At 37.4% G+C, this 26,607-nt stretch overlaps 1 protein-coding gene across 7 annotated transcripts in view; it reads left to right on the top strand.

Moving 5' to 3' along the window:
- The window catches only part of MYO1B (myosin IB), a 171,678-nt gene that overhangs the window by 101,317 nt on the left and 43,754 nt on the right, over positions 1 to 26,607 (top strand). For all 7 annotated transcript variants that reach the window (XM_074910655.1, XM_074910657.1, XM_074910656.1 and 4 more), the window contains 7 exons: positions 6,607 to 6,701; positions 9,761 to 9,865; positions 12,758 to 12,804; positions 15,428 to 15,491; positions 24,468 to 24,566; positions 24,931 to 25,034; positions 25,883 to 26,030. In XM_074910655.1, the coding sequence (XP_074766756.1) occupies positions 6,607 to 6,701; positions 9,761 to 9,865; positions 12,758 to 12,804; positions 15,428 to 15,491; positions 24,468 to 24,566; positions 24,931 to 25,034; positions 25,883 to 26,030 (662 nt within the window). The remainder of the gene's footprint in view (positions 1 to 6,606; positions 6,702 to 9,760; positions 9,866 to 12,757; positions 12,805 to 15,427; positions 15,492 to 24,467; positions 24,567 to 24,930; positions 25,035 to 25,882; positions 26,031 to 26,607) is intronic.

Here is a 26,607-nt window from a genome sequence, read left to right on the forward strand (position 1 = left end):
TTGGAGGATCCAACCTTGGACCCATGCCCAGGTCCCTCTCCTGACGCTGCTGGGTGTATTTCACTGCTGGCCTACAGAACTGAGCTGTTGAATGCCATGTGGACATGCTTACTGGGGTTGAGACTGTTTGCTAAAATTTAGAGGGAGGATTTATTTTGTAGTCTGGATTAGAAAGTGGCACGGTCATCCTCAGCTTCAGAGAGCTGTTTTGTACCAGTTGAAGGAAAATAATGCAACATCTGGGTCATGGGCTCCTGGTAAAAGGCGTTTCTTGTTTTCCATCATACTAATGTGCAGCTCTGAAGAGATGCCTTAGATGTTGTTGAAATAGGCAGAAAATCATAGGCTGTGTTTTTGGCTTTTGTCTACAGTGCTGGGGAAAGAACACTGTTGGTTTTCAAAAAATTACATTTTTTTTTTGGTCTGTCAGTATAAACGAAGTGATCAAAACTGATAAAACTTCCCACTTACTTGGAGGGGAAATGTGTGCCATCCTGTCAGAGGGAAAAGAATCAAGGACAGACTGGGCTATGGTGAGCTGTGGCGTTGTGCAGGCATGGTGTTTGGGGAAGAAGCATTGGCTGGACCTCTCTGTAAGGAGGTTTTTGAGGTGAAGTCCATTGGACACATCTGAAATCTGCTACATCCTGAGAAAGACAGTATTTTCAGAAAGAACATTTTCTTCTTTTTGTCCAGACCCCAGAATATTGGCCTGAATCAACTCTTCTGCTAAACCTGCAGTGTGCATATGAGCATCGGAGGGTATATTATATTCCCGGTCTACTGGAACAGAAAATAAATCTCTCTGGCTTCATATTAGACTGTGTTTTAAAGTGTTTTACTCTTCAAAATCAAGAATGGCTTCGTGTGTCCTCTTCCCCCTCCCTTCCCCTCTCTCCCTTTCCTTCCATAAATTATGGCTGCTTCTTACAAATCGAATGGGCTGATTTACACAGCTTCGGATTTATTCTGCATCTGATAACGTCACAGTTGCTAACATGAATAACAAAGTGGGGAAGTGCAGGCAAGAGGTGCTCTTCTGCTCTGTATATTAGCCACATAGTATTGTTGATAAAACAGGTTTCTGTGCTCACTAGGAAAGCAAAACTGGAGAATATGAATGGAAGAAAAGGTTTTCCATCTGTCTTAGCACACCTCTTTATCCTGGTGTTTAAACTGGTTTTATTTTTTTTTCCTGATGGGCATTTTTCGAAGAGCAGCTGCTTGCCTGTGAAGGTCTATCCTAGCTGATGTTCCATCAATTTAGCTATTACTTTATTCACTCCAGTGGCAGGCTAATCAACCTTTTCTTTTCAAGTGTGTCAAAGTGCTGAACATGAGATAATTTGTAATTATGGAAAATGGGAGTACACTTTTTATCCTTAGGGCAATTATATTAAATGATTCTGCACTGTGAGCTACTACTATAAATAATCTCTTACGTTTTTTTTTTTCCTGAATGGTGAATTTTCCACTGAGCTTCAATGGGCGGGGGGAACATACATAGCAGATAGTGATGATTTACAACATAAAACCCGAAAGTACTTCATAAAATGTGCTTCTACTGTTCCGAGCTCAGGTTATTAGGAATTTTTATACCCAAAAACCCTGTGATTCTGATGTTTTCCCACTGCATGTTGTGAGAGGAAGAAATAATTTGTTTGCTATTACAGAGTACTTTGCATTCAGAAAAAGAAAAGGAATCTAAATGGTGCTTTTAATTAAACTTGAAAGCATTAGTATAAACTACATTTTCTGTAAAATTCACATTAAAAATGTATGTACAGTTTTCACTTTGCTGCCGTTCTTTTTAGTCTAGCATGGTATATATTCTGATAAGCACGGCTATCCAGACAGTGTGTTTAAATGCAGTTGAGCAGAAATTAAGTGATACCATGGCTCTGCTTCATGAGGAATTGGAATGATCGAGAGGTTTTCTTAATTTTCTTTGAAAGTAACAAATGAGTTGGCAGTTGCAAGCCAAGATTAAGCAACAGATGTTTTAAAATGGGGACCAAGAGTGTCAGAATCAAAGCAACAGTCAGTGAAGATGGAGTGAAGGGAATTGACTCAATTAGTAGATGAGAAAAGCAATTGGAGGGAGTTTAAGATAGTCTTAACTAATTACTGTTAATTGAGAATGCTAAGGGAAGTGAGAGGAAGAATGAAAATGATAGTGGAAAGAAGTACTGATAGCTGGCAAATACTAATCCTTGTGATTTAGGCTTAAAGGAAAAAGGTGGTAGAAGAGCAGTTCTCCTGAGCTGAATTTATGACAGTAAGAGCAAGGTTTTTGTCCTGGTGTAATCGTGGGTGCAATCTTGAGCATTCAAATGAAGTGCTAGCAGTTGATGCTCGTTTTGGGGTGAGTGGGTGGGAACCTTGCTCTTGTGTTCTGTTAGAGCTCAGAGATGCTGTTGTGCAGCTGAAAATTGCCAGAGCCCTTTGGAAATCCCCCTTGAAGGCCTATTTGCTCTTTCCCTTTGTTAGAATTTTTGGGTTAAGACTTTGTGACAGATCTGGCCATCTGGAGCTATGTGGCTGAAAAAGCTGTGCTATAAAAAAGCAAAGCCTTCTTACTGAGCTAGGTGTGGGTGGCGTTTTGATTTCAAATTGCTTCTATACTTAAGTCTTAGCTAAAAGAGAACTCCAGTAAATATTTCTGTTTGTTGTGGTAGGAGAATGTCATTGTCTTTCATGGAAACCTAAAAATCAAAGGAGAGCTTATTATAAGGTATGGTAAATGACACTGCTGACACACGCTAGCTAATTCAAAACATATGGTTTATAACTGCTTTTTAAACTACAAATTATTCTAAAATTTTACTTAGGCTCTGTAATTGTGAGGTGGCTCAAGGAGTTATATGTGGTTTAAACAAAATGATGACTTTATAGAGCTGTGCCTCTTAAAGATGCTAAAAGGAAAGGAATAGAAGGTTTCTTTGTAATCTATCGGTTGTTAAAATGTGTTAAACTAAAATGACCTTAAATGAAATTATTTTATATATTTGTAACAAATAGAGACTAGCACAAAATTATATTTTCTGAACAAATGGAGTTTGAACCAAAAGACTCAAAGCTGTTTGTTTTGGTTTGGTTTTCGTTTTTGTTTTTTTTTAATTGCAAATATAGAAGGTGATAATAGATAGGAAGGACTGTGAGGTGTAATGATGTGCCATGAAAGTCAACGTGACAAATTAATAGATCTGTCTCTTTGAGATAAAAATCTTTGTTTTGGCACTGACATAAGTGTGTCTAATGCTGCTTATGCAATGCCGGAAAGACAAAAAAATCTTAGTTATTTAAATATGCTCTTGATTATGCCTCCTTCAGTTGAATTGTTGGAGCAATGGTTGAAATGTCAGAGGTAAGTTTGAGAACACTTCTACTAGGTAGCTTTTGCTAAGTGCATATGCAAAAATTCTTTTGAAATGAGTTATTTTTTCTTTTGTCTGCAGTAGATAATATTTGATATACTGGTGAAGTATTAGGCTTTGCTGGATCATGTAGATTGGCGGAAAAGATAATGTATTCCAAGTGTCTGACTTGATTGGCTAAAACCAGAACTGGAGGAAATCCCACTTTCTTCTCCAACTTCAGAGGTCTTGATACAGTATTAGACTCTCAGTTTCTCTGCTGAGGGAGGAGAAGAACCATTGTTTGGTGTTTTTAACTAGGCAGTGCAGGCAGAGTTAATAAATATATCAAGCAGTAAAACATATTTTGACAGGGTCTGTTGAGAAACTAAAATTCAGTGTGTTAGAAAAGATGAATGGTTACTGAGCTGATTAACTCATAACTCAGTATTTCAACAGAGAGAATACTTTTTCTGTGCTTGATGCTGACTTCATTTTCCGGTGTGAAACTACTGCCAAGAAAGTTGTTTCAACAGTGAAATACCAAGTAGTTGATGGCTGAGATTGTTTGAAGGACACCACGCACAGAATGAGCCATCTAGTCTGTAGGTTTGAGAAGCATCTCAGGGTCTTACCTTCCTGCTGAAAGCTGGTTTCCTGAGTCAAACATGTGGAAACCACAGCATTAGTATTAACGTACTCTCCCATGGCCCGTGAATGCTCAGTGCAGTTTTATTTCTCTCGTTTTCATCCTGCTGCTTTTTTTTTTTCTTCCTTGCAAAAAAGACTGTAATGTGTGCTGGAATAAGCATTTCTGAGTGCCACACATTGTACTCTTCAATTTACAAGTATATCTGCAGCAGTGTTCAACTAATATTCTTCATTTCCTAAATATGTCCTGTAAGACAGTCTGGTAAAGTGTTATTGCTACTGTAGCTTGGATTCTGAACAGTAAAGTGGGTGCCAGAAATTGTGTCATAGTCTCAGCGGCAGCAGAATATTATCTTTTTTTGTTAGTTCTCTGGCATGTTGGTCACATCACAAATTGACTTTGCTAAAAACATTACAGCCTGCTACTTTCTCGTAAACACATTTTCACCTCCAGTTGAACTACTGAGTTCAAATGCCTCAATCACCATAGCAGCACTAAGTTTTGAGAGACCAGTCTTAATTTGGGTTCCATGGTATGTGTATCAAAAGGAGTTAATGAACTTTGATCATGATTAACTGGATGGCCCAACCACCTGTGCAGAGAGAATTGTAATTTAGTGCTTTAGACAATGTAAGTTGGTAAGAAAAGCTGTGAGAGAGGTGGAACCCTGGGTTGGTCATGAAACTGTACAGGCAGATGTGCTTCAGGAGAGAAGAGGACAAGGGAGGCAGAAAGAGGGGGGGAACCAATGTCATGAGCATCATAGACAGGAACTAGGGAGGGAGGAGAAGGAGTAATTATTTAATAGTAAGCTGTAAAGTATTTAATTTACTAATTTTCCAGCCTTTTCAGAATAGCACTCACTTGCTATTTTGGTCTTCTGTAGGATGGCTGAGCTGATAACATGCTGCAACCATAAAAACAAACAAGCAAACAAAACCAAAACCCAAATAAATATGAGATGAGTCTAATACTGATGGGAGCTGAGGAAGTATAAATGGTGTTGCACATGTGATGGTTAAACTGGAGATGATATAACATGCTCTCCATCAACTTTCTGGGGGAGAGAAGCCAGAAAGAACAACTGACTGACCTAAGGGACAGTGGTAGAAAAAAAAGAGCTAATTTGAGTATATGTAGGCTTAATATTTGAAGCTTTCAAGCTGTGGCAATAGGAGTCTCTAGGAGAGGCTCTTTGTGGCTCTCGCTACTTGCATTGTGTTGTCCATGCTACGCCTAACTAGTTTCATGGCAAAGAGCTTGCTTAGCTATAAAGGGCCTGTGGAGTGCCTGTGAAAGCACTATATGATCAAAACAAACACTTCCATCTATTGTAGTTATCAGCTGAATTGAAAGGTACTGAACTGTCACAGGATAAAGAATCAAGTTTCTAAAAGATGCATTGAACCTGCAATGATTATGCATTTTGTGTTGACCTGAGAGTTCGTTTCTGTTTTCATACATGGTTTGTTTACTGCAAATTACTTAAAAGTGGATATTGTTTATATACTAATGCAAACACTAAATGTTTTACTAGGTGCAGTAATCTAACAAAGCCCTTGGTTTGTTGAATCGATGTTTATTTCATGTAAAAGTAGGCCATGTTTGGCTATCAGATTTTTTTCTTTAAGTTGTGTAATGGAAGTGTGCTTTCTTATTTGGATTTTGCTTTTATGTCCTTTTTCAGATACTACTTGCTTAAGTTTTCCCAAGGGGTTCTAGTGCTCAGTTTCCAGACTCCTTTATTCCATGAACTGAAAAACACTGCTGAAACAAAATCGATACTACTCTTCCTCTGTCTCAAAATTACTGCTAGAGAAAACTAAATATAAGTAACACATCTGTATTTCTCCAAAATATATGTTGCGCATGGCAACAAAGCACCTCTAGATTCAAATTGCAGCCCAGTAGTTTCAGGATCATGATATTCTGAGCTCCATGGAATGACATTTTTCGTACAGGAAAGCTGTTGATTCTTACTATATTCTTTACTTTCACTACATGACATCACCCTTACTGAGTTAAGATCGCACTTAATGGGAAGCACTTCTGCATATTATGCAAAAGTCCAGCAATACCAGAATTCTTAAAATGCCCATTATAAGGTTCTGAGATTTCTTCATACTTTTTGGAGTAGAAATTGCAGCTTATGGTATTGTTAGTGCTCAGGATTCTCCTGTTTCCGTTTTCTTCAATGTCTTCAGACAGAACACGTCCTGTTGATGCATTGACATTTTCTTCAATGAAGAATGCTACCTAAATTTCCCTGATTTTTTTTTTTTAAATTTTTTTGAGCTTGGTAACTTTAGATAAACTAAGAGATTATGCTTAACTTGTTCCTGGAGAAAGTCTAAATAAGCCATGAGAAAAAGTATTCATTTTGCTTCTGTGGGTCTTTGAAAAGTGAGTGCTTCACCAATTACAGAACATTAGGACTTGGGGTGTTTTGTTTGCCTTTGGTTGGTTTTAGGTTTGTTGGTTTGGGTTGGTTGTTTTTTTGTTTTTTTGTTTTTTTTTTTCCTGCCTGGATAAAGGACAGATTGTAGCTGTTGATAATTGTTTTATCTAATTCTCAGTTGACTCTTTCTTACTTTGCAGTTTTGCTCTGTCAGATGAAGCATATAGATCTTTAAGGGACCAGGACAAAGACCAATGTATCCTTATTACAGGAGAGAGTGGAGCTGGGAAAACAGGTAATAAGCAATTTCGTTCTTACACAAAAACACTCAGAGTTCTTCAGTTTTGCAGTCTGTAAGAATTGAGAGATATTGTTATGCTTTTCTATCTGGCAATTGCAGAAGACGAATGCTGTCATGCTTGTTGTTGTACATACGAACTTGCATAAACTAGTATTTTTTCACATTGTCACCATGGTGCAGTCACATTAATACAGTATCCTTATCAGTATGCAGAGTCATACTGAAGTAATGCTGGTTTGTGATAGTGTGTTGCAAGGGCCAGAAAACTTCTAGGCTCTCCCTGTGGGAAACATGAAGAAAACTGAATGCTTTTGGTTTTCTAGACGAGAAGACAATCCTTTGATACTTTTGCATGTCTTTTAATAAATATATACATTTAGATTGGGTTATGCCATTTATCCAAGGAAAATAAATAATAGTAGCTGTTTACCTTGGAAATTTCATCAGTCTTTTGCATGCTGTGCTGAGCTGCAATTCTAAGATTGGTTTGTGTACCAGAAACTTGTGTTTCTCATGCAGAGCTGAAATTGCCTTGAAAATGACTGCTAATTTTTGTAGTGGAATGGTAGAAATTGAGTGAGGATTGCATAACTGCAGAACATTTTAGGTAGACCTAAAGAAAGAAGCCAGTTATTTTCTGATATAACAATTTAAAACTGAGGTGACTTGCAAAAGAGGCAGCGGGTAGGAAAGCATACATTGGTTTCCATGTAATTTAAGAGGTTTTTTGCTTTGAATCTGTGAAAATGTGCTTTGTATGCTTATACTAGCAAGACTTAGAGTGGGTAACAAGAAGTTTCTTTCCAAGCCTTTTGTGAAAAAGTAGTGTAGGCTTCATCTTTGTTTTTCTTTGTCCAACTAGTGGCATTCAATTGAAAGGTCCTGAAATCTTTTAATATAATCTTTTTTCTCTGTTCAATAACATGAAAATGTGTATGTGTTCAGTAAAAGTGTATATTAAAATAATCAAGTTCTTATTGACATTATTGTTAGGGATTCTGTCTAGGAGTTCAGACTAGAAAGGAGTTCTGTAATGGCATTGTTTAATGTCTTGATTTCCTCAGGAACTGTGAATTGTCAAGCACCTCATACAACTGAGGTCCATCTCTTACTCACTTATTCAGTTAAAAGGTGTAGCAGTGGTTGAGTTTCTGAATGTCTCTGTAGAGAGTATTCTGGTAGATTCAGGTTGGTATAGAGATTTTAACTGTTCTGTAATTTTCATAGCCACATGGGACATAATATGAATTATTCTTTGTTTATAAAGGTAAGTACAAAATAATATAGGGTTTGAAATTCAAGTCAGTAATTGACTCAGAATCTGTGCTATTCTCTAACATTTGATGTAACTACAGTATCAGAAAAGAGGCTATTAGTTGAGAAGTCAGGTTTCCGTTGAAATTTTTAAAAAAGGGACAGGGATGAAATTCCTGGAGTTCAGGAAACAAGCCCGTTATTACAGATCCTATATAACTGTTTTAGATTTTTAGTAGCTGGAATATTTGGCATGTTTGGGCTGAAAAAATTGAAACTGAAATGTCATCAGTTGGGTTTATTTACTTCAAATTTTGTTCTTGTTTCACTGCATGTTTATATTGCTAATAGTAACATGCAAGTAAACATGGTACCTTACCAGGATGAGAGCTGTATTTAAATGGTTTTAGATGTTAAGGTGATGATTCCTTTCCTGGTGTCTTTATTGGACCAGAGTTCCTAATAAAAGAAGGAGCCTTTATTTTCTTTCAGGTGATGTACAAAGCCTATCTTGAAGTCACTGTGTGTTGTCTTAATGCATATTATTTTATAATACCTTATTTGCTGTTTCAGTGCTTTCTTTTTTCTTAGTGATTGAGTAGCTCTACTGAAAGAAATTGGCTGTTTTAGGAAATATTTCTAATTCGATAATACCAAACTCTAAAGGGAACGGATTCTTAAAAATGAGAGCTGGGTTTGAGGTGCAATTAAAGGAGATGGGAGGCCTTATGGACACACCTATGGTTCTTGCTGGCTTCCTGTGTTGCAGGCTTCCTCAGTTTTCTGTAAAATATGGCATAGTAATTTAATACTAGCAAACAAATTTGATTAAATAGGAAAGAATCAAAATCCAGGGGGTAACTTCTTGTTTGTCAGTTCTTTCCGAAATGAAACCCTTACATTTGTAACAGATCTCTGAAGAACAATTAATGTTTTTTTTTTTAATGACCACTGTCTTGAGTTGATGGGAATTCCAGTTGTTAGTAATTACATTGTATATCAGCTGATATTGCCTCAGATTTCACTATTTAGCATCATACTAAACATCACAGACTCTGTTTGTAAACAGAATCCTTCCTCAGCTGATATTTGTCCTAACCAGCAAAAACATAAGGGTTGGATGGATTATATATTTGTTTCTCTCTGTATGTGGGTGATTGACACCAATATGAATCCAGCTTTAAGAGTCCAAAAATTGTTCCAGGCTTGTACCTTCAAATTAGTTTTGTTCTTTAAATGAATGCTTCACTTTATTCATTATACTTTGAAACAGACTGCATAATGTTATGTGATGTTGAATTGCAGTTACTCATTTACTTGTAGTGTACTTTAAAGTTGTAATTACATGTGTATAATGTTGTATGTTTACACTTGTAATATTGTGTATCTGCTGATATAAACTGACTGAATTTTGTGTTTTGAAACTGCTTGGGCCTGGTTTTTTGGGCCAGATTAAACCATTTCCAACATGTCAGCTAGGGATAATGTTCTTTCCTTACTGAATACTAAATGAAGGCTGAATGAAAAAGTAGCGGGTAATGTACCATATCTGTTAGTGGCTTCTTTAGCTTGGGAGGGCTCTAGGTATTTAAGTCAATAGGGCTGCTGATGTAAGGGCATGGGTCTCATAGCAGGATGAGCCCTACCCTTGTTTCCAACAATGTAGAAGAAAAACTTGAAATGTAATGTGCCAGTTCCTTTCTGGCATGGTGAAAATGTGATGCAGATCAAGTCTGCAAATCATTTTGTGGCCCATTTGCCAATACTTACTACTATTTTATTTTGCTTTCCCCCCACAGAGGCGAGCAAACTTGTCATGTCATATGTAGCTGCTGTATGTGGAAAAGGGGCAGAGGTTAATCAAGTAAAAGAACAACTTTTGCAGTCAAATCCAGTTCTTGAAGGTAAGAATCTCACAGAGCATATGTGAGTGTATTACCTCTGTGTGTATCAGCGTTCCTGCGAGGTGGTTTGGAAAACTGTGTTGTTTCGTTGTTATTTGGTGTCCAAAACCATAGGAGATGCTTTCTGCAGAGAGCTACAAGATTTTATTCAGCTGAAGAGATGTTTTCTTGAGAAGAAAGCTGTTGCCCTCCTGAAGGGAGAGCTTAGGAAGTTAGGTCATATTTCCCAGACTCCTCCTGCTGCTCTCTGAGGGTGTACCCTTTCTTAACCCTGGCTTGATGATGCTTGGCTGTATCAAAAGACTTCAGTCCATCTGATTCATTTCCTTCCAAATTATATTATTATAGTCTCTAGTAAATAAACAGGCTTTCTAAAGCATTCTTTTTCTTTTTTTTTAAAAAAAAGGGTTAAGAAATGGATCTTAGAAAAACCTCAGCCAATCCATATGCATGCCTGTTGTTCCCTAAGATTTATTGTTCCCTGGGTCTGGTGACTCTGTTGGCCAGTCTTCCTGACAACTGCCTTTCCTGCTCTCCCATTAAATACTTTTTTTAATTAGTCATTTTAATTTAAAGACGCTGGCTGCCAGAAACAGGATCTTCATTTTTCCTGGAGATAGGATATATGATCCTCAAGGCTTGCAGTTTTGTCCCATTGTATAATAACTGCCTTCAGAAGTGTCTTGGTTAGCGTTGATTTATTTAGGTCTATTGTGTTGATTCCTGGCTTAGCCCTTCCCACAGTTCTCTAAGCTATTGTACAGAGGCAAATTCTTATGACATGTACGATTTTGTATTATGGCCAGATGATATGCAGTGTTTGTAAGACTGTCGAGTGTCAACATTTTATTTATTGCCTAGCTATCTATACATATATGCAATGATTTGAAGTCTGTAGGGAGCAAGCACTCTACAAGTGAAAACAGGGGAAGAAAATAAAAACCAAGGAAGGGAATGCAAAAGTGAATTGGATGGGTAAAATGTTGTCATTGACTGTACACAAAATAAAAATCTTAAGCAAGGACTTGTAAAGGAAGGATGAAATGTTAAAAATTAAGAATAAGAAAAATGATGGATAAGCCTTTCTTTGATGATCAGATATGTTCCACTTAAAGCTGGGTGAGGGGATTGCAATCTTCCATTGTTTTAGATTCACAGAGAGAAGAGCTGTGCTGCTTTTATCACTGTTCTGGAAGGCAGATTTCAGATGTGGACAGAAATAGTATGGCAAGAACAGAGGGTTTTCTTGCCAAAGCTAGATTGTTCCCCAGGGACTGCCAAATGTATTGGATTTCTTGTTGGTTTGTGAATATTTCTTTTAAAGCAAGAGGAATAGACTAAGTTTACAGAAGAGTGCCTTATCATTTCAGGGTATTATTTGTTCTACTTGGTTTGATTGTTACTGGCTATTTAGCTTTTTTGGAAGGTAGAACACGGGATTATTCCATGAGGCTGCTAAGCAAGCCTGGCTGCTTATATCCATTTTAGACAGAAATTAAGCATTTGTGGTTAGATTTATTTTTCTTTGGTTATATAGTTCTGTTTCAGTTGTACTGCAGTGCAAGAAAATGACATAGATGTTACATATGCATAATTTATTTTATGGGATTTTTTTTTAACTATGGTTGCTACTGTAAATTAACTTTTAGAAACAATGAACTTAAGGGAAAACTGAGGAATGTGTCTCATGCTTTATAATGGAACATTTGTGCTTGATTCTGTGCAGTTATAAATGACTCTACTGTTCAGCACTGCGTTTAAGAAAATGCAGCTCTGAGATTTGGTTGTTGAAAAGATGATTTATTGCAGGGCATAAAGATTTTAAAAACAATTCTTTCACTTATCCTTGGCCTTCAGGAGCAACAAACTTTTCCTTTTGGCTTCAGTTCTTTGATCAAGAATAAGTCTACTCATGCAAGTTTATTGAAGCCTAAAAGCATGTATTTATTTCTGTCCAAGAAACATTGACTTGACTTGATCTTTGAAAATATATTCGCTATATAAATAAATACTGGGATAAATAAAGTCTCCCGTTGGAGTAGAAGTGCTATACTTAATAATTTAGGGGACACTTCTGTTTGGCTCTCTGCTTTGACAATGTGTGATGTTTAGAGCTTGAATTGTCCTCCAGCCTGAGTTCTCCTGCCTATGTTCTAAGCTGGTGGCTGCCCATCTGAATGTAGCCCTGGGAATTCCTTTCTCGAAGGGTTTTCATTGTCAGAAAACTTGAGCAAAAGAAATTAAAACCAAAGTATTCAAAAAGCTAGTTTAGATCAAGCTGAAGAGAATGTGTTAAACTTGCTTTGTAAATCAGACTTATGTGAGCTGATTAACGCTAGGATAAATGTGTTGGAATAGCATAAAGAAATCAGTTTCAAAGCATTGATTAAACTGTCCCATGCAAACAATTTTTAAGTCTCATTCTGTAATTTCCTCAGTTCTGGCCTTCATTTTTTTACCATCTTTAGTTCTGGGAACTAAGATTTATTTCTTTCTCTGAGTGGAAGAGGAAGAAGTATTCCTTATATTTAAAGTTATTTGAGAAATAAAATTTTAATTTTATGATTCAGACCCCAAGGATTTATATGCTCAATCCAGGTGCAATTTTGTCTTGGAGCCATTTCCCCTTGTTATGTTTTTCTTTCATTTTTTTTAAACAAAAGAAGTGTTGAGATGAAACTTCTTTGGACTTCCGTAGGTGTTTTCTCATTTGTGATCATGTCTGTCACACTCCCTCTATCTCCAGTGACTGACACCCATACAAAGAACAGGGTATTGTTTCTCTTAAGTCTATGAATCCTTTAAATATATAAACAGTCATAGATATTTTAGCATGTGAATATTTTTTTACTGATAGATTTCGTTGTCATATTTGGTTTTTTCTTTCCCCAGCTTTTGGAAATGCCAAAACTGTGAGGAATGACAACTCCTCTAGATTTGTAAGTATATTCTTCAAGGCTGAATTTGAATTCCTTTTGGGAGAGCTTGTTAACGTTGTTGGCTGTTTCTGTTTTACCTTGTATCAGCCATCAAGGCATCTGTAAGGAGGGAATGAATAAATTGCAGTGAGAACTTTCTTGTAGTTGTCTGAGGATGATAGTGTTTGGAGAAGGTAAACACCTTCAGCAGCAATCAGTATTTCATTTTGCACATTCGAGCATGTTCTCCTTCCCCAATGTGTTAGTAATGCATTATTAGCAGTCGCCCCTCTTTTAAAAAGGTGTTTCACCTACTTGTCAGGAATCTTGTTGGTTTCTGATGTGGGCATAGAGTTCTGCTGAGAATCAAAGTAGAAGCTAAAAAAAAAAAAAATTAGGATGTGATAGTCAGTGACCGGATGAAAACAAAATTACAGCACAGCTGGGTTCTTTAATTTTCTGGCACTGGTGGCTTTAATGTCAGCAACCCATGTGCCTAGCAACGGGTCTGCTTAGCAAGTCAATCTTTCTGCGTGATCTCATTTTCCATCCATATGTATACATTTTTTTGTTAAAATTGTTACTGCAGGTTCTCATTTTCTTTCTCTGATGCTTCAAACTGTGTTTACATTTACAATTTTAGTTTTAATATAATCATTTGTAATATTACTTTTTTGCTTATATTCTTTATAATCAGCTGGTTGAATTCAGGCCTTTTTAGCATGAAACTGCACGTGAAATTATAAGAAATTATAAGAATTAATAAGAATTGATAATTGGCAAAAAAAAAAAAAAAAAAAATTTGAAGCTAGAGTTGGAAGATCCAAAAGTGTGAGTACTCATTATAGTTTCTCCTGGAGACTAAATGCACTTTGTCATTTGCTCAGTTCTGTGCAGAAGAGTAATACTGTGAGATGTGTAAAGTAGACAACAGAAGACAAGTTAATTCAGTGGGAAAATGGTGCATTGTGAATAAAAGCAAATGGATAAAAGCCTGGGATATTGTGACACTGGAGAGCACCTTTTTTTCCACATGGACGCTGCTCTTCCCTTCGCTTCTGATTCTTGAGGGTTGATGATATTGTTCCACATGGCTGTGAATCGTCTGCGGCTGTCATTGCCCCTGCTTGTAAACAGAGCTAAGGCTCTTCATCACAATGCCAGGGCCTGAATTTGAGGCACTGTAGAACTTTTTTTTTTTTTTTTTTTTTTTTGAAAGAAAGGGTAGAAAAATTGTAACTATCAAAGATGACGTACTACAGAAAGGAGGAGGAGGCAGCGAAGAGGAGAAGAGGTGCCATTTGCAAACAGAATTCTTTCCAGGACAAAATGCAACCAACTATTATTTTGCCTTACAAGTTCTTGCTTATAAACACAAAGCTAAAAATACTTTTGGAAACATCCAGCTGGCCCACTCCTTGGGAAATTAAAATTTAATTATCTGATTTAATTCTTTATCTCAGAAATTTGAATCAGCTCAGAATTAACTTCAAACAAGAAAGTATAAGTATTGTCCTGTCTAGCATGCCTCAGCTGCCAGCAAGGAGAAGAGTGGAGTTTAAATAGAGTCAAGTCAATCTTGACAAAATTCCCAGTAAATTAGAAAATATCTTTTGAGGGAGTCAATGCAAAGTGCCTGTTTTTTATGCTCTGCAATTAAAATTAGAAGAGAAAAAAAGAAAACTCTTAAATGCAGTGAACGAGGTAGTATAAACACAAGGCTTCTCTTTTCAATAGGTTGTTTTTGTCCTCTGTTAAGTAAGCACCAGAGGGTGGTGAGATCATTTCTGTGCATGGCTTGTGGAATTTGGTTGAACTACTACCCCCATTTTTTATCTTTTCAAACTTCCTTGCCAGTGTGAGCTGCACTACTTCTGGCTTTTCTACATGGTATGGGTCTGTCCATTTTGTCACTGTTAAATATAGCTGTTACTACATTAAACACTTGTCATAAATGAAAATGATGCAAAGACCAAAGCAATCTTCTGTGATGTGGAAAAGTCAAACAGAAGTCAAAGAAACATCTGCGCCAGTATGGCTAAAAATGAAATTGCTTTTGCAGTGACAGTCTGTTAATTGTTGCCTCTGGTCTGCTGAGTTACGCGAGAAAGAGTTCAGTGGGAAGAAATCCATCACTTTTACAAGGCAGGCACACGCTTGGGGACAGACACCCCACGATTACTAACAGTAATCATTGCCAACCAGTCCTTCAAGCCAAACTAGGCGGCTATTCTTCAACTGCCCTGATTCACACTCTGAGAAGATTTTACACTGAGAAACTAAGTCTGTGTAGAAGGTAATTTCTTCCTGCATTCTTCCGTTAATAAACATGGTAATACCTACATGGCCACAAGTATTGTTTAGTGTTCTTGTCATTCTGGTGAAAGTTTGTATAATGTGCATATATTCTTATAACCTTAGAAACTGAGGAAGTTACTGAGTTGCATTACAAACCTGATTAAAGCTATTCTCATGAAACTCTCTGGCTGTGATAATGCAATTGTTTTAGAGGCTTTGAATCGTTTTCTGTTTTTCAAAATTTGACACAGTGTAGAGGAGGTTGTCAGATGACCAGCAAACTTGAATGTCTCGAGCAGTTTTTCTTAAACAGAACTTACAGTCTTAAAATATGTTGCTTTCACAGGGAAAGTACATGGATATTGAGTTTGATTTCAAGGGTGACCCACTTGGAGGAGTTATAAGCAACTGTGAGTATTACTCTTGGTATCAGCATATTAACTGCTTAAAATGTTTTGTTCAAAAAGGAAGGTGGTTAAATTATTGAAAAGATCAGCTGCATTTGTCTAATGGTATCTCACACCATTATATGAAAAATCCTGCTTTGTAATTTTATTGTTCTTTTGGTGCAGAATAGTGTACCTTAGAGTAAGTGAAAATGAAGAGTAAGCATGAATAATGAATGTACTATATTGTTTAAAAGGTATTGGGTAATGTGTGTGGGTTCATATATTGTCTCTGAAGCTGGTAGCAGATGGATACGGGTATCTGAGGCTCTTTTTTTATACTTGAATCCCTGGGATCAGTTGTGCTACTTGATGTGATGAGTAGATGATGTCTGAGATAGGCTTTTCTGTAATTCATAAGAGTGATAGAAAGTATGCTGCAGATCACCATGAGGTGGGTATGTTTATTTGGAATCAAAGCGCTCTGTACTAATTTTAACACGCCTCACAGTGTAGGAAAAGGCTTATCATGAGAGAGGATGAACAGATGTTGAGTTCAGGGAGGTGAAGGTGGCCTTGGAGGTTGTTACTGGACATGAGGATGCCACTATGAAATATGTAGCAATTCAGAAATTTTAACCAGCGCTCTGTTGGGAAGAGAGAGGCTGGAAACTGAATGTCAGCCCAGGATGCCTTGATTTGCTTTCCTTTTGAGAGCTTAAAATAAATTGTTCTCTGTGCTATATAAAGCTATGTATGTTTTTCTTTCTTTCAAAAAGGGATGGAGGAGGGCAGTGAGTGACTATACTAGGTGTCACTGACCTAGCCTTGACCTCTTTTCCCACTCAGCCAAATTCATCACTGTTTCTAAGGACTGACTTTTGACTCCATTGCCATTTTACTCGTTGTGAAATAATGAGAATCATCCAAGGTGAACTGGACTCTCCATATACAATATAAACATTTTAAAAGGGTGTGAAAAACTTTACGCATATATATAGGGTTTGATTTTTTTCATAGGGCCTGAAAGAGCATGATTTTTGTGGCAGTAGATCTTAAAACTCAAAGCAGTCACTATGTAAGTGTTTGTGGCTATCTATTAACTTTGACATTTGGCAGTCAACAAAATAAGAGGTCAAACATACTCAGTGTATTCATCAATAATTAAACGTGCTAGCAGGCTAGCTGTGTTTGTTTCTTTTTGTTTCATGTTCAAAATAGATACATAAAAATGAACCCTCCTTTGTAGAGTGGACATTGAACAGTTTGTCTTTGAAAGTACTGTGCTGAGTCATCTAATTAAAATATTATGTCATATCAAAAGGTGTCCAAATAGTTACTCTATAGTTTATCTGCCTTATATATCTTTGCATGTTGTAATTATAACATTACATGTAATTACAATGATGTGATGACATATGTAATCAAGGGCAGACATATTTTTAGATCTTCCTAAAAGATGCCTGTTTTAGGCATTCTCCCTGTCTTCTCACATTTAATAAATATCTAATAGCAGGAAGATTAATCTAAAATTAAAGACCTAATGTGTAAGCCCTGCTGTGGAAAAGATGTTACTTGTTGAACTATGAAACACCCCATACTTGACAGGATACATCACAGGTAAATACTGAGTTCTGTAGCTGCATGTTAATATATTTCATCTTTGATTTAATGTTCACAAAATTTGATAGTCCATCCATCTCTCTGTAAAAGAGAGTTTGAATTCTGTATGGTTTTAAAGCAAGTTTGTTGTCCTCCATTAGCTCTTCTCCACGCATCTGCAGCATTGCATTGCAACAGAAATGTTTCTATTGTGATGTATCACCATTCTGTTGAGATTGGGGGCTTAAATTCTTTTACACCACTTACAGTTTATTCTGGTTTTAGTCAAATTTAGGATTTGTCGTTTTAATTCCTCAAGTAGGAAGTCAAGTAGTGCTGAAGTTTCCGGTCCTTAAAAGGGAAGGTATGGGTAGCTTCTTCATAAATATTCTTTGCTTTCTGACCATCTGATGGTTCAGTGTTAGTATGATGTCATAATATTTTGATTAAACTTTAATAGTTCTATCTGACGAGCTTGATTTTCAAGCATCAATGAAGTTAGCGGGGGTTTTGGATCACAGACTGTGTCACCAAGCTGTATTTCATGCTGTGAGTGGCTGGAAGGAGACACGGTGAACACCTAGTTTATTTTGGTGTCAAGAAGGGTAATGAAGGTAAGCTACTAATTTTATCAGACTGGTAAAGATAAACAGAGACCCATTAGGCTAAAAGGTCTTGTTTGAAAGGTCTGGTCTGTCCTGCTCTGAAACGCCATGAAGCTCTGTGAAAGGCTAATCAATCTGCCTATGACCCTTCATGTAGGGCTGATGCTATTGTGACCTTCCCTTGGGCCTTTCTCCCGATGCCCTTCAATGAGCTCTTACTTCTTGACAGGTTAACCTACAAGTGAACCTTTCATGGGATGGAGCTAGAGGGTAAAATTATCATGACAATGCATACCACATGTCTGTCCTGCAGGCTGCAGTGGATGGAAATGTCCATTGCCTTTATCAGAAGCTGGCAGATCTGAAATGTTTAATGTGCCATAAATGGAAAGGTAGATCTTTTGAGTAAAATTAGAATGGGAACAGTAAAATGGAAGAGATTGTAATGAAAGAGGTTTGTAACATTGAATAAGTCAGAACTCGTATGTTCCCAAACTGAAGATAATGTTATCTTTGAACAGTATAAAATACATGTAGACTCATTACATGTACATTCCGTGGCTGCTCAGAGCTTCTGACTGCACTGATTTCTAAGGCATTTGACACATTGCTGTATCATGGTGTAGTCACAAAAGGAAACTGAGAGTGGAAAGTTTGAGATAACGTGATTTATGCAAACTTTTAAGTATACTATGTCAGTCTGGATTTTTTTAGCCTTAGACTAGAAAAGAAAAATTATTTCAGGTAGCATGTGTTGTACTTGTTTGATCCTACATTGGCAGTAACTAAGGCATGGGGGTGAGCAGGAGGATGAAGAAGGCTGAGTAAGGTGAGGTATGTAGTAAGCCCGAGTTGTTGGAGTCCTCCCTTTTTGTTAGTTTTCTGTGAAGGTCCCAGCTCCTTTTCCTAATGAGTGGGAGATGCTGCAGTCCATCTAAGACGAGATGCTAGGCAACAGCCAGCCAATCCATTCATGGGCTGCCTTTTTCATGTGTGTGGGGTTCAGAAGCCCAAATTACTCTTGTAAGCATTCGATAAACCTTGCTGTATTATCACCTGTGACTGTAGACATCCCATCAGTGTTTTGTAACAAACACCAGTCCCCGATTAAAGGTACACTGCTGCTTTAAAATACATTTACAAACAGGTAAATTGCATTTATGTTTTCCCTCACTGAATTGCGTATGAGGTGTATGTGCTCTTTCTGTCCTCCTGCGGGGTGTTTACAGTGAACAGTCTTGTCAGTGCTCAGAGGTTTTTTCCAGAGCACTTGTGAGAAAAGGCAGTTGGAGTGTTGGGTAATTAACTTGCTTTCACCTGGGTGTAATATTGTGGAAATAAATTTGCAGGAACCATCAATATTATTCTTAGTTTTCCATTTATTGTAACTACTGTGTTAGTGGGGATGAGAGCAGGAGAACGGAGAGTGGTAGTTTCTTTTCCACCTGTAGTTACAGAATAATACGTATTTTATGTAAAAATGGGCATGTCTGTTTTTGAAGTAATAGGTGCTAATTGCAATAGCTTGCACATCTCTAAAATACGAATCTGCCCACAGATGCTGCATCTGTTTTGTACTCAAGGCAATGTTTGTGTGCACACTTGGTTCATTAGCTTTGTGACTGGTTTTGTGTACACTGAATTTTATGGTTGGAACAGTTTTGCATAGTACAGTCCAAAAGGTACTATACTTTTGGAAAAGTAAGGCTCTTACAGTGTCTTTCCCAGAATACTTGTAAGTCTTCAATTTTCATGTTTCTCCTGAAATTTCCTGCTGAAAGATGTCTAGCTTTTAGCATTAGGTGATCTTTTCTATCTGCCTAAACCCTTCAGTAATGTAATGATTAACTAGAAGACAACAGTGGTGCAGATGAAGCACGATGTATGTAATGCCTGCTTTTGAAAAAACAGCACAGTGTAAAGTACAAATAACAAATGATTAAGAAAGGGTCCTGTTTTGACATCTTTGTCAGCAGCATCATGAAAGAAACCTATGATGTTTTATCTAAAGCAACAGCTTTTTAAAGTTAGCAAAGTGATAGTGATAACTTTACAACTTGTTCTTCCTTGCAACTTGTCCATATTAAAAGACAAATGTAATTACCCACTTACTGAGAAATCAACAACTTGGGCTGTTGATTTTGGTTGGGTGATTGCTGTTAGTAAGCTCCTTTGCTTAGGGAAATATTACACACATTTTACAATTAGACATTATGGAAAGATACACTTGTTGATTTTTTTTTTAAATTTTTTTTTTAAATCTTAACTTGTTCCAACATCTCGCTTGGTGTTACTGTTAGCACAGTTGTCACCATTTAGGCAATTTAAAAACCAAACAACAAACAATACTAAACGTTTTGTTTTGATTAGCTCATTTTTAAACATCATTTAGCACTTGAGTAATCAAGATTTAACACTCGTAAAATTGTGCAGTCATTATATTTTCACTACACATACTGCCCAGAAGTAGTCTTCGATAAAATTAGGGATCATTTCATTCAACAGAACATTATTATAAACTTGGTGGGAATAATGGGAAGACATTCCTGAGAAACCACTGCTGTATTTTCTTTTTCATCAACGACTTTTTTTGATGACAGCTAAGGCATCAAGGTAGAAAACCAGATAATTTAACGTAATGTGACTATAGAGATAAGCTTCTATGACTAGGAAATGTTCTGTAACTTTGGTTGAATAGCTAAAAATGTCCTTGATCATGGCCAGCTGAAGAGATTTATGTCTAAAATAAGCTTTTCCTGGATTATTCAGAATGTACCAGTGTGCTGTCATGTTTTGTTCTTAGTTTACTTATTCCTTTCTTGAATGTTGATTCGATTTTTAATATATTTAGAGAAATACAAATATCGTAAATTTTTCTGCATCAGTCACGTTCGTGTGTCAAGTAACCAAGAAGAAATCGTGTAATTCTTTACATTTGAGTTTGCAGAAGTATTCAGCCTAATTTTTTTTCTTTCGGGTTCAGACAAACAGTTCAGTAGAAAGCTTACACAGATCTTTTGCATTTAAACCAGAGTTGTCTAGGAATAACAAATAATTTTCAGAACCTGAAGAATGTAGCTGAATTTTGAGTCATCTGAATCGATGGTTATTCAAACAGTATGATTTAAAAAGTGCTTACAGGGTGGACCTTTCCAAAGCAATTTAATTTTTACAGTTGCTTTGATACATGCAACATGTTAAATGTTTCAGTTCAAGCAGAAGCATTGTTAGATAATGCAGAAAGAGTATGTAATCCATAAATACACCATGTGTAGTTCTGTATGTTCTTTCTAGATAATTCTGTATAGTCCCTATATTTAATTTATATAGACTATATAACAAAATGTAAAATGTATGAAGTTTGAGGGTTTTGTGCTTGTGTGGGTTTTCATATAGATGAGCACCATCCCCCCCACACGTGCCCTGTAGACAGAACTACTAAGTGGATGCGTGCAGAAATCTGATGTGCATCTTTGTGTCTTCTCTTTTGACTGATCCACAGAATTTGTAATTGTGTGAGAGTTAACGCAAAAGTTACTGGTTGTGCAGTAGTTGCTTTAAGGAAGATAGATTTGGTTGACTTATTTAAATGCTAATTAGGGCAAACATTTCTTAATAGTAGGGCAGATGGTCTGGATCTTTTCTACCAGTCTGATTTCAGTCTGAATGTGAACAGAAAGAAAAGGAAGAAACCAGAGAATGAATACAGCTTTAAAAAGAATTACTAGCAGCTGCTTTGTTAAGGTAAATACCTGATTTTCTGTCAGTAATTGCTTTCTGAAGCTTTTTTTCCTCAGTTACAAAGGCTGACAGAATATGGAATATTGGGGATTTGGAAAGCTGACTGTTAGTTAACCTCATTACTTCTAAAAATATATAAATAAGATAAAGTGCGGTGAAAAATCCGAGACAGTTATTCTTCTAACATAACTAATTTGACGTATGTTCATGAAACTGTTAAATCTGCCGAAGTCATGCATGTAATTACAAGAAGGCTTACATATAATATTTGCCAGGATATGTAGCTGAGCTTTTATGACAGCATTTGAGTAAATTTATAGGTAGAATATTTTTAAACCTAAATAAGCCAAACCACATTGCTTCAATATCCTTTGAAAATACAGCCGTTTCCTGAAGTGTGTGTAGCCACTGCAGGAGCTGAAGTTGTTTATTTCTTTGAGATTAAATTTGGCTGCAATCCCTTCCAACACTTCACTGGAGAACCTTCACAGCCAGCATGACTCTGAACTGCCTGGCGCTCACCTTGCCTTTCTCAGCCCAAGTATTAACACTTGGATAGTGGGCTAGCCTCTCCCTTTCAGTTATGTATTAAAAACTGGAGAGGGTCAGGTATCTAGCATCTAGGCTAACTAACTAGGGTGACTCCAAGTTTGAACCACAGCTCAAGGAGAAGAGCCCCAGTCTTAAATCAAGTCCGAGGTAGAGAGGTTGCACACTAGGCTGCTGGTGAGAACTACAACTTCTGATCTATGCCTTTCTGACATAGCATCAACCATCTGATGTTAGTCATGTGTGGTTTAAAAAAAAAAAAAAAAGAAAAAATATGCCAATAAAATGGCAAAAGCAAACGTGGAAATCTGTAACCTGCCCTATCCTAATGTAAAGGTGAGCTGGCAGCGGTATGTAATAGCCCCTTGTTTGGGTGTATCTTGAGAGCGCTTTGTCACCAGGATGTGCAAACTTCCACATGCTGAAACAGGGCCACCTTTGGAAGGAAAGAGACTGTAGGGTTATGGAGTTGTAAAAACACAAATATCTATTCAAACAAGGCTAAAGTTCTGACATGATCACACAACGCATTGGATGATGAAGAGGTATTTGTCTTCATACAGTCAGATGCTCTGTTCGTTGGGAGCTCCGTTCACTGTCACCTGCTGCTCTGGTTACAGATCTTCTCTCAAGCAATTGCATGTTTATGAAATAACATGGTTCAGCTGGTCTGTAAAATATTTGAAACTTGTCCTACTATAAGCCAACTAGAATAATACTGTTTGAATTTTGTCATTGTTGTCACTGGCTAATTATTGGAGAAGAAATTAATTTTTGAATCTGTCTTGCTGTAGTTTATTTAGAGGAAGGCTTGTATAGTTTTGTGGGTTGAAGTTTGGTCTTTGGTTCCTATTCCATGAGAAGGGGTGTCAGCTTACGTAATTACAGTGGGCAGCACAGGCACAACACAACATGCTGCCAGCAGCTAGTGAAAATATGAATGTGCTCTATTGCACTCTCCTGTTCATGGAGCAGAGCCCAGGGCAGATGCTGCCTGTCGGGCTAAGCCCAGGTGTGCCAGAAGGGTGCTGCAGCCCGGCACACAGGCCCCCCCTCCCCTGCCACTCCTCCGCGACAGGGCTGGAGCAGGATTTGCAGGACAAAAATGGCTGCACTGAGTGCTGCCTCTCACCTTCTGGATTGCTAAGACTAAACAGGCTCAGTTTCAACAGAAATGGAAATCTGAGGAAAGGTATAGTAGAATACACGTTGAATATTACAGTAGCCAGGCAGGGGAAGTGTTTAGCAACCCCACGTGTCCTTACATGAATTGGGGTTCCCTGTGTTTTACCTTTGTGAAACCTCATCTCAACTTTGTGGCAGCTCTTGTGAAGAGTGACATCTAGGCTGTGGTGGTTTTCCTTTTGGGAATTTCTTCTTGCATGGACACAGCTTAGAGAGAGCTTAACCCCAGTCAGAGTGCGCTGTGGTGGGCGCATAGTGGTAGGTGCGTGGGGGAACTCCTTTGCTGTGCCCTTGGAATGAGGCACTGAATGTCTCTATCTTCATGTTGCTGAATATATATGTAGCTTAAGAGAAACTGTATATGGGGAATATGGGGAACTGTGGGTTTGTTATCTGGAAACATGGTGTGGAGTCCTTGTGTGCGAGTGAGAAAAGAAGGAAAGATTTTTTTTTTTGTACAAAACCAGCAAGTGACACTGATACCTGTCCAGAGGTTCTCTTAGCGCATCCCTTTCCTGGTGTGCTGGGAACCACAAGTCTTTCAGTGCCGTACAGGCTGAACAACCTTTGTGTTGTCACCTCCACGGTAAGTAAGACGTAGAGTCTGAATTGTTTGCACAGTGTGTTACATGTCAGTCCATGTCTGCTGTCTGCCTGGATTCCAGCCCTTACAGTTAAGGCTTAGAAATGTGCCTGTCACTAATGGTGAGGGACGAAGCAATCTTACTGTCAAACTACTCAATTGGTGCACTGATGCTTTTCAAAGTGCTGCTTTTCTGTTTCACTTTAAGTGTCTTATGATGGAGCTTCTGTCAGTCCCATTAGGAATTGTTTCATAGCCCGATGCTCCTGTGGATCACAAAGTGCTACATGATTATTCAGTGTAAATTCTTTCTTTATTTGGCTTCCCCCTTTCATTTACCCATCTTTCATGTGCTTAGCCTGTTAACATTTCAATTCTTTTTCAAACCTTCACCCATACAATCTTTCTCACCAAATCTTGATTTTGTGGTGGTACTGTAAATCAGTTGACATATTTTGAGCACATTGCCTCCCTGACCTGAGTTTTCTTTGCAGCTCATAGACTGCAGCATTTATAAGCGTACTGGGCTTACAGCTTGCTCAGATAACTTAGTTGAGAAATATGCGCTAATGTGGTACATTGTGATAAGGTTTGTGCCTACCATTTATCATCTTCTAATTTGCTGCTGATGATATAAAGCAATGAAGTAGAAAATAATAGGGGATTATATTCATATTAAAGGGTTTTGCTCCAACAGTCTTCCCCTGACCTGTGAGATTTTGTTTGTTTGTTTAGATCTCCTCGAGAAGTCTCGTGTTGTTAAGCAGCCAAGAGGTGAAAGAAACTTTCACATTTTCTATCAGATACTGTCTGGTGCATCAGAAGATTTCCTCTGTAAGTGTTGCCCTTGTGCCATTTTCAGATATGAGTTGTCTTTATATTTAATGTGCTGTTCCATGCACATCATCTTTTGTGGGAAATGTGATATTGATTAATTTTTCAAATGATTGGTGGTAGTGGCAGTAGTAATAGTAGAAGTAAGGGTATAGTTTGGTATTATCCAGATATCTGAGTCAGAATTGGCTTTGCAATGTGTTATAAAGAAGAAAGCCTATTCTTATTCAGAAGGCTTGTAATTAAAAGATACTTGAAGAAAACTTGCTCCTACTAATATCAACACTTCTTGACAATACTGGTTCTGGGATAAAAGAATTACTAACAAGAATGCTGTTACTAATATTTTTATTTGATTTATTAGGCAAACTCAAACTGGAGCGGGACTTCAGCAGGTACAACTATCTGGGCCTTGATTCTGCCAAAGTGAATGGTGTGGATGATGCTGCAAACTTCAGAACAGTTAGGGTAAGGAGTAACAGGGGTTGGGTGTAAACCCCAAAGGGCTCAACACTAATGTAGATTTCTTATACCATTGGTCTGGCTAGCCGCACTGGGCTGGGAGGGCCATCTTTTCTGAGTGCTAGCACCTGTCCTGTAAGGGTTTGCACAGGGAAGCTTAGCTACAACTAGAAAATGCAAAATATTGACTTTCTAGAGTATTCTAGTAGGAATACAAAAAGACCAAAAAAAAAGAAAAAAAAAAAGAGAGGGAAATAAAAAAAAAAAAAGCCCAGACTCCCTGATCAGAGCATGGAAAAGGTTATATTGTACAGTTGCTTATGATGGCAGTGACTGAGCTTCATGAACCAGGTGATGCTGACCAAGTTGAAAGAAAAACAGGCCTCGGTTGGTTCTCAAGATGACTTAACATGATGGTTTTTTGCTTGATGGTACTCAGGGACAAAGAATAATACAGAATCCTGTTATCCAGTGCATGCAAATTTAGATTCTAAAAGTTACTGGCTTTTAGAGCAACAGAGTGGCCTGAGAAGACAGTAGTACCTGTTCATTTGACTGTGAAAAATTGGGTTGGGTTATAAACTAAATTGTGAGGAAAAAAAAAGAAACCCATAAACCGAATGAATCCTAGAAGTGGACTGATATGCCAGCTCGATTACCAGATCTTTAACCTGTCTTTTAAATGAAAAAAATACTTATCTAGGTGTAGTAATTATATCATGCTCTTTTTGTAGCATAAGTGTCCATAAAAATTTTTAAATTTATGCTAATACAGATAAATGGTGAATTTTGCAAGTATGATCTGTTTAAATGTAGGTTCTTTTGTCTCGTAATTTTATCTGTCCCTTTTTCAGAATGCAATGCAGATTGTTGGTTTTATGGATCATGAAACACAGTCTGTTTTTGAAGTGGTGGCAGCCGTTCTCAAATTGGGAAATATTGAATTTAAGCCTGAATCTCGTGTGAATGGCCTAGATGAAAGTAAAATCAAAGATAAAAATGGTAAGATGAGATTCATGATGAGAGGAAAACCACTAATTTGTCTGAAGTCATTATTGATTTTGTAGTTTTCTGTAGACATACAATATATTTGCAAACAAATTAAATTAGTTTCCAAAAGTCACCCGCAGGCAAACATGGAATTGAATTCTCTGCAATTGCAATCACTCTGTTTCAATCTCAAAAAATATTTTAATTTTTTTCCACTTTATTAACACTTTCTTCTGAAATGTTAAATGGTGCTATGCATTTCTGTAACTGCTCTGTTACTCTGCAGTGGAGGCTTTTTGTTCTTCTGTAGTAGGGTATCTCTGCCTGTAATATCAGACTCATTTGGTCATGTTTTTGCAGTTGATACTTTTTGAAAGTTCATTTATTTTCATTTAAAAGCTTTTGTCATGAAAAGTAGTCTCTGATAAATGGAAGAAAACTTTCTTCACAAAAATAACCAGATAGAAAGTGCTTTCAAAACCAGTAGCTCTGTTTCCTCATGCCATGCATATTGTTAAAACCTTTTCTTGGCAGGGTTGGAGGGAGAGAGTGTGGATGGGGGACACTTCTGTTGAAGAAAACCTGTTTG

Source organism: Athene noctua, chromosome 7 (genome assembly GCF_965140245.1).
Source record: "Athene noctua chromosome 7, bAthNoc1.hap1.1, whole genome shotgun sequence".
Classification (NCBI taxonomy): domain Eukaryota; kingdom Metazoa; phylum Chordata; class Aves; order Strigiformes; family Strigidae; genus Athene; species Athene noctua.